This window comes from Nomascus leucogenys, chromosome 5 (assembly GCF_006542625.1).
Source record: "Nomascus leucogenys isolate Asia chromosome 5, Asia_NLE_v1, whole genome shotgun sequence".
Classification (NCBI taxonomy): Eukaryota; Metazoa; Chordata; class Mammalia; order Primates; family Hylobatidae; genus Nomascus; species Nomascus leucogenys.
The window spans coordinates 6,614,137-6,627,369 of NC_044385.1; the positions used below are offsets into that span (position 1 = coordinate 6,614,137).

At 38.5% G+C, this 13,233-nt stretch overlaps 2 protein-coding genes across 2 annotated transcripts in view; one reads left to right on the plus strand and one right to left on the minus strand.

Moving 5' to 3' along the window:
• OPN3 (opsin 3) overlaps positions 1-4,905 on the plus strand; it is a 46,968-nt gene extending 42,063 nt beyond the window's left edge. Inside the window, exons 3-4 of the mRNA XM_030812612.1 lie at positions 107-358; positions 3,406-4,905. Of these exons, the coding sequence (XP_030668472.1) occupies positions 107-358; positions 3,406-3,669 (516 nt within the window). The 3' untranslated portion in view covers positions 3,670-4,905. The remainder of the gene's footprint in view (positions 1-106; positions 359-3,405) is intronic.
• The window catches only part of KMO (kynurenine 3-monooxygenase), a 61,333-nt gene continuing 50,521 nt past the window's right edge, over positions 2,422-13,233 (minus strand). The window contains exons 11-15 of the mRNA XM_003267317.3: positions 11,099-11,156; positions 9,027-9,109; positions 7,743-7,844; positions 7,593-7,652; positions 2,422-6,135 (exon numbers count right to left, since the gene is read on the minus strand). Of these exons, the coding sequence (XP_003267365.1) occupies positions 5,935-6,135; positions 7,593-7,652; positions 7,743-7,844; positions 9,027-9,109; positions 11,099-11,156 (504 nt within the window). The 3' untranslated portion in view covers positions 2,422-5,934. The remainder of the gene's footprint in view (positions 6,136-7,592; positions 7,653-7,742; positions 7,845-9,026; positions 9,110-11,098; positions 11,157-13,233) is intronic.

Consider the following 13,233-nt stretch of genomic DNA (forward strand, 5'->3'; position numbering starts at 1 on the left):
TTAGGTGGGGCCAAGAATGGTGTCTGAATATCGGTTCTAAAAACAACAAAAGAAAGCCTTCTTTTTTTTTTTTTTAAGGCTTTTCCTTTCTTTCTCCTTTCTGCAGCTTCGTTGTGTGGAAGATCTTCAGACAATTCAAGTGATCAAGATTTTAAAATATGAAAAGAAACTGGCCAAAATGTGCTTTTTAATGATATTCACCTTCCTGGTCTGTTGGATGCCTTATATCGTGATCTGCTTCTTGGTGGTTAATGGTCATGGTCACCTGGTCACTCCAACAATATCTATTGTTTCGTACCTCTTTGCTAAATCGAACACTGTATACAATCCAGTGATTTATGTCCTCATGATCAGAAAGGTAAGCTTTGCAATTAACTGATTGTTTTCACCCTGGGGATAGAGTTGGAAATGACAGTGTAATACTTTTACAGAGGTGATTCAGAGTCACTTCAATTAAAAAAAATAAGAATTTTGTAGGAAAGTAAAGAGATCTGGAAGAAATGTAGAATATTTCCAAAGAAAATCATAACATTCTAAGAACTACCCACAGGGATTCACACTTGTTAGGTAGAATTCTAGTAAAATTAATATTTAATTCACCAGAAAATAGTTTATGCCTAGTAATAACAGCTACAATGTTAATAATACATTTAAAATTCCGACTGTACCAAGCAAGTTACAAGCAAGTCACAAGTTACAAGCCGGTTTACAAAATTCCACAAAATAGGCACTAATATATTCCTTGTTTTATTTATGGGTTATGAATAGGTTCAGATAAGTTAAATAACTTGCCTAATCCAGGAAGTATTGGTGCCAGGATTTGAACCTAGTTTGCTCAAATCCCCAAATCCAGTGCTTATAACTCCTCACTTGGGGTTATAGATACTTGTAGCAATTGGTCTGGGTTGTTATTCACATGCCACAGCAAATGTCTAGCCTAAATTAATTTGGTTCAAGAAACTTCCTGGGCCTGGTGTGGTGGCTCAAGCCAGTAAACCCAGCACTTTGGGATGCTGAGGCAGAAGGATTGCTTGAGCTAAGAGTTCAAGACCAACCTGGGCAACATAATGAGATGCCCCTCTCTCTCAAAAAATAAAAATAAAATAAAATAAAATAAAATAAAATAAAATAAAATAAAATAAATTAGCTGGGCATGGTGGCATGTGTCTTAGTCCCAGCTACTCAGGAGCCTGAGATGAAAGGATCTCTTGAGCCCAGGAGGTCAAGGCTGCAGTGAACCATGATCGCACCACTGCATTCTAGCCTGGGCGACAGAGCAAGACCCTGTCTCAAAAAGAAGAGGAACTTCCTTATCATCTGTTCCTGTAGTTGAAAGGTTTTGACTTGATGGCTATGAGTCATGGCTAGGAGAGCCCACAAAATGATTATTATAAAGCTGAGCCTCTAAGTTTCAGAGAATTTGAAAGTTAACGATAATACTTAATTACTCCATTGGAATTTTAAAGATAACAGGTCATAATAATCACAGGTAATAATAATCACCGTGACTTCTAATGCTCAAGCATGTGGAAGAAGAGGGCACTTTTGTAATAACCTTATTATGTTCAGTGCTAAATCTCTCTGCCTCTTCTTTTGCCTTTCTTTCTCTTTGAATATTATTGGCTTACACTCTCCATAAACTCACTTTCACGTGCCTTAATCTCCTCTCACTGACAGTGTTTCTTTCCCTTTTTTGTTGCCTTCAGTTGGTCTATTTCCTTTAACCCAGAGATTTTAAACTTGGAGTCCGTAGGACCTAAACATTCCTTGAGTTGGCCTCAGAAGAACCACTGAAACCCTGGAAATTGTTTATAACAATTTTTTAGTATGCACACATATGAATTTTTCTAGTGAGATGGTTTATAAATTTTCTATCAGAGGTTAAGATATTTTAGGGACCACCCTCTCAACAGACAAAATTAAAATACATTAACTAACAATTATTTGTTGCACTCTTTCTCTCAGCCAATGGGCTATAAATTAGTGCTTCTGGAACTTTACTGTGCATACCCCACCCCTGGAAATCTCGTAATAAATGAATATTCTCCTTCAGTATGTATGGTTGCCCAATATTCTGCATGTCTAACAAGCTCCCACATGGTCCTGATGTTAATGGTTCCTAAGGGCATACTTTAAACAGGAAGTCTAAAAGATACAAACAAAAACAAATAAATAAAAACAACGGTCCTATGGAAAAACGTTTTTTGGCATACATACTCTATTTAACCTTTATAGTAATGTATCTTCAACACTTAACCAAACAATGGTCTAGTGAGTAAAGTCTCAAACAAATATTATTTTTTAAATTTTTGAATCAGATAGAAAAAATAAATATTTTTAAATGTGAGTATAAACTAAATGCTAACTTGCATAAGATTGGAGCTCAAAGAAGACATTATCAGGCAGTGTTTGCTGTAAAACAAACCAAAACAAAAAACAAAAAAGACAGAAATCAATGTAGCTATTTATTATATTTTTAATTGGTATTTCCTGATCTGAGAAAGTCCATATATTCAACATTTATTTCGCTCTAAATAATGGGATAACAATTACATTAACTTTTGATTTATGTTTTACTGGTCATGATGGACCGACTACTATAACAAGCAACCCCAGCATTTCAGTGAATTAATACGGAGTTTATTGCTCATTCAGGTCACAGTTCAGTCTATTAATGTATTGGGTGGAGGAGATGGGATCTGTCCTATGCAGTCATTTAGGAATCTAGGTTCTTTCCATTGTGTGATATTATAATCTTTAGGCGTTGGCCTCCCAGGTTCTTGTAGAGAGGAATAGCAGAGAGGAGAAGCCGAAAGGAGGCCAAGAAATATTATTCGATGTTGTACCCAGGACACAGAGAAGAATAATGTTTGTTGATGACATTAGTGCTGTCTGCTATAGTATTTTTTCCCTAACTCATTAGTAATTTCGATAGAAAAAAAATTCTTCACCTAATTAAAGAGACATTAGCAAGTACACCAGGCTGTAAACTCTGCCAGGAAGAGCCTTGTCTGTTTTTGATGCTTACAGTAAAAAATCTCTAATTATAGCACAGTGGCTGTCACCTAGTAGATGCCCACTGAATATTTGTGGACTGACTTAATGTTCAAAATCTCTTAATAGTTGTAACTGCCCTCACAGAAAGTGTGTGCAGATTGAAGCTTGGAGGATTACAAGGTATTGAAATGGTCCTACATGTTCTGGTTAATAAGAATTAGAATGAATAAAAGACATAAAGCTCTGAGGTGATTTAGGTAGATCTGAGCATGACCACATAACCCTACATCCATACCTGCTAACAAACAAAAAACAACTTAAATTCAGCTCAACTGATTTCCTTGAATGTTAATTCATATTAGTGCCCAGCTTTTACTTAATATTCCACTTTATTTTTTCTCTGCCCAGTTTCGAAGATCCCTTTTGCAGCTCCTGTGCCTCCGACTGCTGAGGTGCCAGCGGCCTGCTAAAGACCTACCAGCAGCTGGAAGTGAAATGCAGATCAGACCCATTGTGATGTCACAGAAAGATGGGGACAGGCCAAAGAAAAAAGTGACTTTCAACTCTTCTTCCATCATTTTTATCATCACCAGTGATGAGTCACTGTCAGTTGATGACAGCGACAAAACTAATGGGTCCAAAGTTGATGTAATCCAAGTTCGTCCTTTGTAGGAATGAAGAATGGCAATGAAAGATGGGGCCTTAAATTGGATGCCACTTTTAGACTTCCATCATAAGAAGTGTCTGGAATACCCGTTCTATGTAATATTAACAGAACTCTGTGGTCCAGCAGGAAATCCAAATTGCCCATGTGCTCTTGGGCCTCAGTAAGAGGTTGAACAAAAACAAATTCTTTTAATTCAACGGGTGCTTTACATAATGAAAAAACCACTTGTGGCACACAATGGGCATCTAACATCATCATCTTCTAATGTGTTGGAGATTTTCATTTCAAATATATTTTTAAAATTACTCTATTTTCCAAAACACGTAATACATTTTCCTCGAAAATACCTTACTGTAAAAATAACTGTCGCATACACATGTGTGAAGTAGCTAGAACATACTGAATTTTTTTGTACCGTTGGACTCTATTCAGTGTCATGTCCTACATCTGATCAAGTTATCAAGGAGATAATTCTAGAATGAAAAAGAAAATCCTCTTGTTGGAAACAAAAGACGTTTTATATGTGCAGTATGACAAAGAGGAGTTTCAGAGACAACTTTGAATCCTTGTCAGCCTGGAGACCAGCACCAGAGGAATCTACAAGGCAAACTCCCATATATTTGCTTCCCCCAAATTGCTGCCCCTACAGACTCAAAGCTCTTTTTCTTTGTTTTGTTGTTTCTCTAAAAATTTACTGTTCTTTGTCGATGCTATATAAGCCAGGGAGTTCTAAGACGCCAGCTCTTTGAGATTTGCTCATTCCCCTGTATTTCCACCTGTATTTCCCACATATATATTATATATACCTGCTAATAAACTTATGCTTGTTTTTCTCTTGTTAATCTGTCTTTTGTTATAGGGGCCCCAGCCAAGGAACCTAAAGTGGGTAGAAGGAAAAATTATTTTTTCTTTCCCTACAAACTAAACATGGATTATTAGAACTGAAGAATTTCATTGACAATATAGAAGAGAAACACTGAATCATTTTATTTTATTGCCCAATTTTTATTTCTTATGACTCTAGTGTTTCATCTTCATAATTAATCATGTTTGAAGGACTTTTCAGTGACTCAGCAGTCTGTTAAAGAAGGATGAACCAAAGAAAACATTTTCACTAAATGTGCTTTTAAAAATCAAGTGTATTGCTGGTTCTGCTGCAGTATGTAGTCGAGAAATAAATTAGTAAATCACTTCTGAGGGTGTGAAATTGAATAAAATAATGGCTTTGTATTTCTATAAAAGTTGTCTCCCCTTGTTTCCTTTCCACTCTTGCATATGTAGACATTTAATTTATGAATAAAACCCTTTCCTGTCCTTCACTTAGTATATTAATAGCCTTGTTCTTATCTTTAGAGGGTAACTTTGGGCTGGCAGCAGTGGCTCACAACTCTAATCCCTGTGCTTTGGGAGGCTGAGGTGGGCAGATCACATGAGGCCAGGAGTTTGAGACTGGCCTGGGCAGCATGGCAAGACCTGGTCTCTACTGAAAAATACCAAAAATTTAGCTGGGCATGGTAGCCCCAGCTATTTGGGAGGCTGAAGTGGGAGGACTGCTTGAGCCCAGGAGGCAGAGGTTGCAGTGAACCAAGATCTCACCACTGCACTCCAGCCTGGACAACAGAGTGAGACCTGATCTCTAAATACATAAATAAATAGACATAGATAGATGATAGATAGATAGATAGATACATACATACATACATACTAAACAGATAGATGGTGATACTTGTATTTGAAGATGGGAAAATAAAATGAGTTCATTTTGTAAGTCTCTGGAACTCCCTTGAATTCCTTATTTACATTTCTGGTTTTATCTAGTAAGTCTGAGCCCTGTGATTAGGTAAGTTCCATTCAGGTAATGAAAAGTGCAGTTAACATGCTAGGTAAGTTGTGATTTTTAGTCCCAGGTGTTGAGTCAATGCTGTTGTGAGTCCTACTGTGTCTTTTAAAGAAAAGGCATGATTACTGTCTTCCCTGGGGCATCTTGGGCCTTACTTTCTGAGAAGTGAAAGATCTTAGTCATTGCACTTTTATAGTTAGAATGACTCAACCTGAGTGTGTATAATGTAGGGAAGCTGCACGTTTCAACTTTTAAAATGTCCCCCCCACCAGTAATTGCAGTTAACATACAGAGATATTCTACATTCAGTTTAATTATAAGCAGACCACTGTCTTCCACTAGTGAATCAAATATGGCAATGGAAACATTTTTTTCATGCTTAATTTTGGTCATGGAGAAATCATGCATTTGCTACCACAAAACCTTTCTATCACCTGCTAATGAGACTGGAAATTTGTTCTAGGGAGTCCATGGCCTTCGCGGGGAAACATGTTGTATTCCGGAAGTGAGCTATCCAGTTCCATGGTCTTCTCAAGCAGAGGAAAGGTCGTGGTGACATGTAGTGCATAAGTAGGTAGGTACTGCTGATGGCTATCAGTGATCCCAAGAAAAAGAGTCCTTTGTTTATTACCTGTAAGACAGCAAGAACTCTCATTTCATTTGTCCAGAGATTAAAATCTGAAAATAGACTTCATTTTTTAACAACAAAGGGGTAAACAATGTCCTCTTTGTTCTTTAACCTGAAACAACAATTTAATTACATGACCACAAGATCACGAATTGATAAGATCAAGATAAAGTCAAGGATTGGGAGCCTCCCTTCTCCCTCTCTCCCAAGAAACTCATGAATCCAGGTCTTCTGTATGAAAAAAATTTAGCAGTCAGCTTTTGTCCAGCCATTAAAAAACCTTTGCAGTTTAGAAAAAGAGCTGTGAATTCTTAGAAGAGTACTGCTGTGCTGGGGCCACACATCATTCATTCCTTCTCAGAAGCTTCCCAAAAGTCTCCAGGAGAAGAGTGGTGGCCTGGTGGCCTCTGTGACTAAGACTCACGTGGAGACTGAACACCAGCTGTAAACAGCGGCCTGAGGCCCATTCCAGCCTGAGGCAGGTGCTTTCCCATGGCATCCTGGCTATTTCTATCCCCGCACTTACTGTCCTGCATTCTAACTGCCTGCTGGTATCTTTTCCCCTTTTAGACTTTCAGCTCCTTAAGGGTGAAGGCCCTGTTTTATTCATCTTATATAGATAAACCTTGATTTCTTCCAATCCATTCTCCATATAGACATCTTTCTAAAATCCATACCTGAGTCTGTTGGCCTCCCTGGGCTCCCTGTTTCTCTCAAGAGAATATTCCAGGTGTTTAAAGCCCTGCCTCCACCCTCTGACCATTCTCACACACTAGTGCTGCCTTCCAGCTCCACTGAAATATGTTTCTCATGTGTCTTCCGCCTTCCCCTGTCCTGGCCCCTCCTGATCTCCTCGGGAGCAGTTTATCCCTCTCCAGTGCAACTGTCTCTATCCCCCACTAGCCTCTGAGCTTTGTGAAAGGTGTGAACTGCTCATGTTCATCACCATGCCAGCTCAGTGCTATGTACTAAATAAAACTGTCTGCTGAATAAATGACGCTGTAAAATCCCCAAAGTGGAAGACTAGGGAATCAGAATTCCATTTAATGGCATCTCTAGGCCAACTGCCCAAAATGAATGTATTATAGCATTCCATTGGAATAGGTCTTTTAAAAGTGATTCAGTTCTGTCTAATTTTACAAATTAAACTCATAAGAATATTGCACGAAGCAAAAATCAAGAACAGTACATCTTGCTAAAATAAAGTAAAAAGTTGAGAAATATTAGCATCAGTTTCTTCTTTGAGATACTTCCCTTCAAAAGCTCTCTTTGCCACCTCCTTGTAATGTTGTTCAGTAACCACTGTTCCCTCTCTGTACTCAGGACAGTTTCTGTTTGGAAGGCAAACAGTTGGTGTCTGTCCCATTATTTCTGTATTTGTCGGAAACAAACATAATCATAATACGATGACATTTCAACACATCACATTAAAAAATAAATAAAATGTAATCTGTTCCAACCTTTTTTTGCCAATGCCAACGCTGCACAGCCTCATGGTATCTTATTCTGGAAAAAGTGACCTGCAGGGAAGTTTAAAACGTATTCTTGTGTATTCTTTAACAGCTAAACAGAAAATTAAAATGAGGAAAAGTCTTCAGTCCAGACCTTACCATTGTATAGAGAGGGATAAAGGTCGATGGCATAATAGCATGAAGAAATCTCTCCATGTTCTTCTGAAAAATGAACCAGCTTGAGTTGACATGTGCTCGCATCTGCAATAATGAGAGTCTTAAAGAATGCTTTTGAACAAATACGGTTATTTCTCACTGCGACTTAGTATTATTCTTCATTCCCACTCATCGCAATGCCAAACACAAAGTAGTCAAATAATTTTTTGTTTCCTTAATGTCATTCCCAATCCATTTTGGTAAATGTCGGTCATATAGGACGTTGCCTCGAAAATGTACAGCAATTACACGAAACTTGCTGGGGAAGTTTATTTTGCTCAGGGGTCAATAGAGGAAGTCGATTTCAGCAGAGGGTTTGTTTAACCAGATCTGCAGGCAATCTGTGAGCTCAAAGATTTGTCTAATTTTCTGTTGCTTCCTGGTTGGTTTGTAATATTGCTTATGGCAAAAGGAGATTGTTTAAAGCTATGTTTGTCTGGACCTACTCTCTTTTTTAGGACAGATACTGTGTCGTAGCCATCCTGTTTTTAAAGGAGAAGACAAGGTACATCAATGAAGCCTCCAATATCTTGTAGGACATCCTCTACCACATCTAATGTCGTTTTGCTCAAGCCGAAGTCCAGTTTCTTTCTGTCTTCAGGAGAGATGGAAAATAGCTGGTCACTCTGCTTTAAACTTATCTTGTAAATACTTTCGTTTTATTATTTTAAAACTATAATCACTATCACTTACCATGAGCTTTACATGTGACTGGTTCAAAATGGAATTAATGTGTTTTTCCTCAAAGTACTAATCTTCCTGAACATGAATTTCTTTTTGGTATGATGCATTTTTTTTTTTAGTGCATAAGTTTCCAAAGGATAATCAATGCTACTCTAAATATGCAAGTTATAATGTTATGAGTGAAAAGGCCATTCAACATTTCTTAGATTTTCTAAATATGTTGACACATCTGAAAGTTGTATTTTCATTAAATTAACATATTGCTAAATGTCTAAGATAAAAGCATGTGAATTATCAGAGGTTTTGTTACCTCCTAAATGTCCTTAAAGTGTAGATAGAGATAATGTGTGTTGGTCATTGCCACTGGCCAGAGTCGCAATCCACCCAAGTCTAAGGAATGCTATGTGTGTGTGTGTTTTCTTATCTGTAGGTATTCTTATATAGCATGCATGAGATGGGGGCTGAAGCAAAGAAAAAGAAAAGAACACTAGTTAGGATATCAGTGAACCATCTCATGGAATAAAGCCAAACCTTCTCACTCACCTCTATGTAATTGTACATGGATAGGTCTGAAATCGCGTGATCATCTGGGACTCTCAATCTTGAGAACGCAGGAAGACACAAACCTGTAAGTTAAATAATACATCTTTCAAAAACCTTCTATAAAAATGTGCTGAACTCTACACAGGTCAAATTAAATGGTATGTTCACTACCAATGCTCTCACTAATTTTTTTAAACCATAAATAACCATTCTGTATAACCAACAATCTATGACTATTAATAATACACATAGAGCATTTCCTGAAAATAAAAATTACAACAAAGTTAATCTATATTATTGCTTTATCTTTGTTCTCTAGTGCCCCAAACCAACGTTGACAGTGTGTTCTTATGCATAAACCCTCTATCCACCTCCAGCGTCATGTGTAAACCAGTCACACAAGCGCTAGGAAAGGAGGAGACAAAATATCTTTGGCTGCTGAGCATCTGAGAGAGACGACTGGGAAATAACCAAAAAAAAAAACAGATGAGAAAATTTGTCCTGGAACTCTATAATTTCTTCAGACGCAGGCATCAGTGTCCTTAGACTTCCTAAAACACCACAGCAAACATATACTATGAACTTACTTTACGGTAGGCTTTTTTTTTCTTTTTAAAACTTGATAGAAATTATTCAGTGTTCACAACTCTGAAGTTGAGAGTATCATCCCCACTTTATAAATGAAAAAGAACAGAGGCTTTAGAAAGATGAAGTGATTTGCTCAAGATCACACAGTTAATAAGTTGGCAAGTCAGGACTTGAAACTGGGTGAAGTTTAAGGCCAGTTCTCTAGTCTATCCTTTACCTGAAACAAGTGTAAAATCAGAGGTGGCCTTTGAAAGCACGTGATGCTGGGAAGCAGGAAAAGGTTATCCAGTTCTTAGGCTGTTGTTTGCACCTTCTTTTATATATGTAATATACAAACCTTCCATCCACCTCCATGGTCATGTGCAAACCAATCACACCAGGGCTAGGAAAGAAAGGAGGGAACAAAATGCCTCTGGCTCCTAAGTATTTAACAGAGATAACTGAAAAATAATTTAAAAAAAAAAGGAATTTATGCCAGGCACTGTGGCTCATGCCTATAATCCCAGCACTTTGGGAAGCAGAGGCGGGTGGATCACTTGAGGTCAGGAGTTCGAGACCAGCCTGGCCTCCATGACAGAAACCCTGTCTCTACTAAAAATACAAAAATTAGCCGGGTGTGGTGGTGTATGCCTGTAATCCCAGCTACTCTGGAGGCCGAGGCAGGAGAATTGCTTCAACCCAGGAGGCGGAAGTTGCAGTGAGGCAAGATTGAGGCCACTGAACTTCAGCCTGGGTGATGGAGTGACTCCATCTCAAAAAAAAAGTATTAGATGCAATCTTTGACAGGGCAAAAAACACTGGAGTGTTTCTGAGGATGTGTTGTAGGGTGAATGTCCCCAACCCTCCGTCCATGGCCTGTTAGGAACCAGGCCGCACAGCAGGAGGTGAGTGGCAGTTGAGATCGCATTACCGCCCAAGCTCCGCCTCCTGTCAGATCAGCAGTGGCATTAGTTTCTCATAGGAGCGTGAACTGTATTGTGAACTGCACAGGTGAGGCATCTAGCTTGCACGCTCCTTATGAGAATCTAACTAATGCCTGAAGATCAGAGCAGGAAGTTTCATCCTGAAACCATCTCCCCCCACCCCCTGTCTGTGGAAACATTGTCTTCCATGAAACCCGTCCCTGGTGCCAAAACGTTGGGACTGCTGCTAGGAGACGCAGGCAGAGGGTGCTACCTAGGCTGAAAAGGGAGAGAAAGCAGCGTTATCTCTGCCAAGCATGGGTACTCTGAGCTTTTATCTTTGAGTGAATCACTTCATGGACCTCCACATAGAAACTTCAAAAGAAACTGTGTTTCTTTTTCTGGGTGCTAGTTGTTGCTATGGGAGAATGGTGGCATAGACCGTTAGTAGAAAAATATGTAATCCTGGGGAGATAATATACATTGTACGTCACAGGTTTGTGATCATTGAGGATCAGAAATAAGCCCACAATTAGTCAGAAGAGCTAGTCCATGTCCAGTTGAGAAATTGACCTTACTTACTAAGGTCATTATTGAATTTATCCATTAACTCATCAAATACCAAGCAGTCTTCAAAGCCCTGAAACAAGAAAAAAAAATGAGAAATAAGAAACTAGAAATAATTTTTAAAAAAACCCTTATTATTGATTTTGAACAGATCTTCCATTGGTGAAGATAATTCATAGACTGTTTATCCTCAACTAGTACATAGCAGTTGAGTTGTCACATGATATTGAATTATGGTTAAAAATGACCATCGGGCCTGGGCGTGATGGCTCACACCTGTAATCCCAGCACTTTGGGAGGCCAAGGTGAGCGGATCGCTTGAGCTCAGGAGTTTGAGATCAGCCTGGGCAACATGATGAGACCCCGTATCTACTAAAAATACAAAAAAAATAGCTGGATGTGGTGGTGTGTGCCTGTGGTCCCACCTGCTCGGAAGGCTGAGGTGTGAGGATCACTTGAACCTGGGAGATGGAGCTTGCAGTGAGCCGAGATTGCTCCACTGCACTCCAGCCTGGGTGACAGAGCGAGACCCCGTTTCAAAAAAAAAAGACCATAGACTTCATGCTTGGCGGTGTTATCTTTGTCCAATTTACATATATATGATACAGTGATTTGAAATTCGACCAAGATTTTACATCACTGTTTTAATTTTGATAGATTCCATTACTTCTTTGAGAAGAAGAAATTATTATATTGCTCTACCATAAGTTTTAGAATTATATTTAAACTCATTCAAGTCTTTAAGATTCACATTTAGAGCAATTTAATGATAGGATAAAACTACTTACGTATTAATTTAGTTCCTATAACTCAGATTAAAGCAATATTAAGAAGTCCACAAAATTAATAATGTACTATGCTAAATACAGAGAGGATAGAGAATTGAAAACAATGTTTCCTGTTTTCTAGGAATTCAAGCTACAGCTTTAGAGGTAGTATAAAGATTTTTTTTCTTTTTGTTCCTTTTTTTTTATTTTAGATGGAGTCTTGCTCTGTTGTTCAGGCTGGAGCGCAGTGGCGCGATCTTGGCTCATTTCAGTCTCCACCTGTTAGGTTCAAATGATTCTCCTTCCTCAGCTTCCCAAGCAGCCAGGATTACAGGCGTGCACCACCACGCCCAGCTAATTTTTGTATTTTTATAGAGGTGGCATTTTACCACATTGGCCAGACTGGTCTCAAACTCTTGACCTCAAGTGATCTGCCCGGCTCAGCCTCCCAAAGTGCTGGGATTACAAGCGTGAGCCACTGTGCCTGCCCTAAAGATATTTTTTAAATAAAACATTTTTCACCTCGATTATAAAGATTACATCTGAAACAAACAGATTTATTTGTCAAATCAATTATATAGTCTCAATACTATACAAGTGAGAGATACCATATGGGGTTGAGATAACAGTTTTATATTCTTTTGTTTAAGTTAATTCATTTACTCTTCACAACTCTCTGAGGTAGACACTATTAAAATTCCAATTTAATTTAATTAAATTAATTAATTAATTTTGATAATTTTGAAATGTAGTCTCGGTCTGTCACCCAGGCAGGAGTGCAGTGGCATGATCTCGGCTCACTGAAACCTCCACCTGCCAGGTTCAAGTGATTCTCCTGCCTCAGCCTCCCAAGTAGTTGGGACTGCAGGCACCCACAACCACACCTGGCTAATTTTTTTTTTTGTATTTTCAGTAGAGACGGGGTTTCACCATGTTGACTAGGCTGGTCTCAACCTCCTCACCTCAAGTGATCCACCTGCCTCGGTCTCCCAAAGTGCTGAGACTACAGGCGTGAGCCACCACACCTGGCCTAAAATTCCAATTTTATGGATAAGAAAGTAAAGATAAGGTAAGTAAATTGCACAAGAATATATTTGCAGTAAATTCTGGAGCCAGGATTTAAAACCAAGTATTCTAATGCCAGGTCCTGGGCACTTATCCACTGTGCTACAATTAATGTCTTATGTTTTTATAAAACAAAATGTTTACCACTGCTTTGTGGAGAATATAATTGATTAGATTCAAAAGCTATTTTTACTTGGAATATATGCCAATAACCAAAATAATATATGATTAATGATTATGAAGCTGTTAGCATGTACACACACACGCACACACACACACAAATTAGTTTAGGATTCCTTGAAATGAATGTTCAACTTT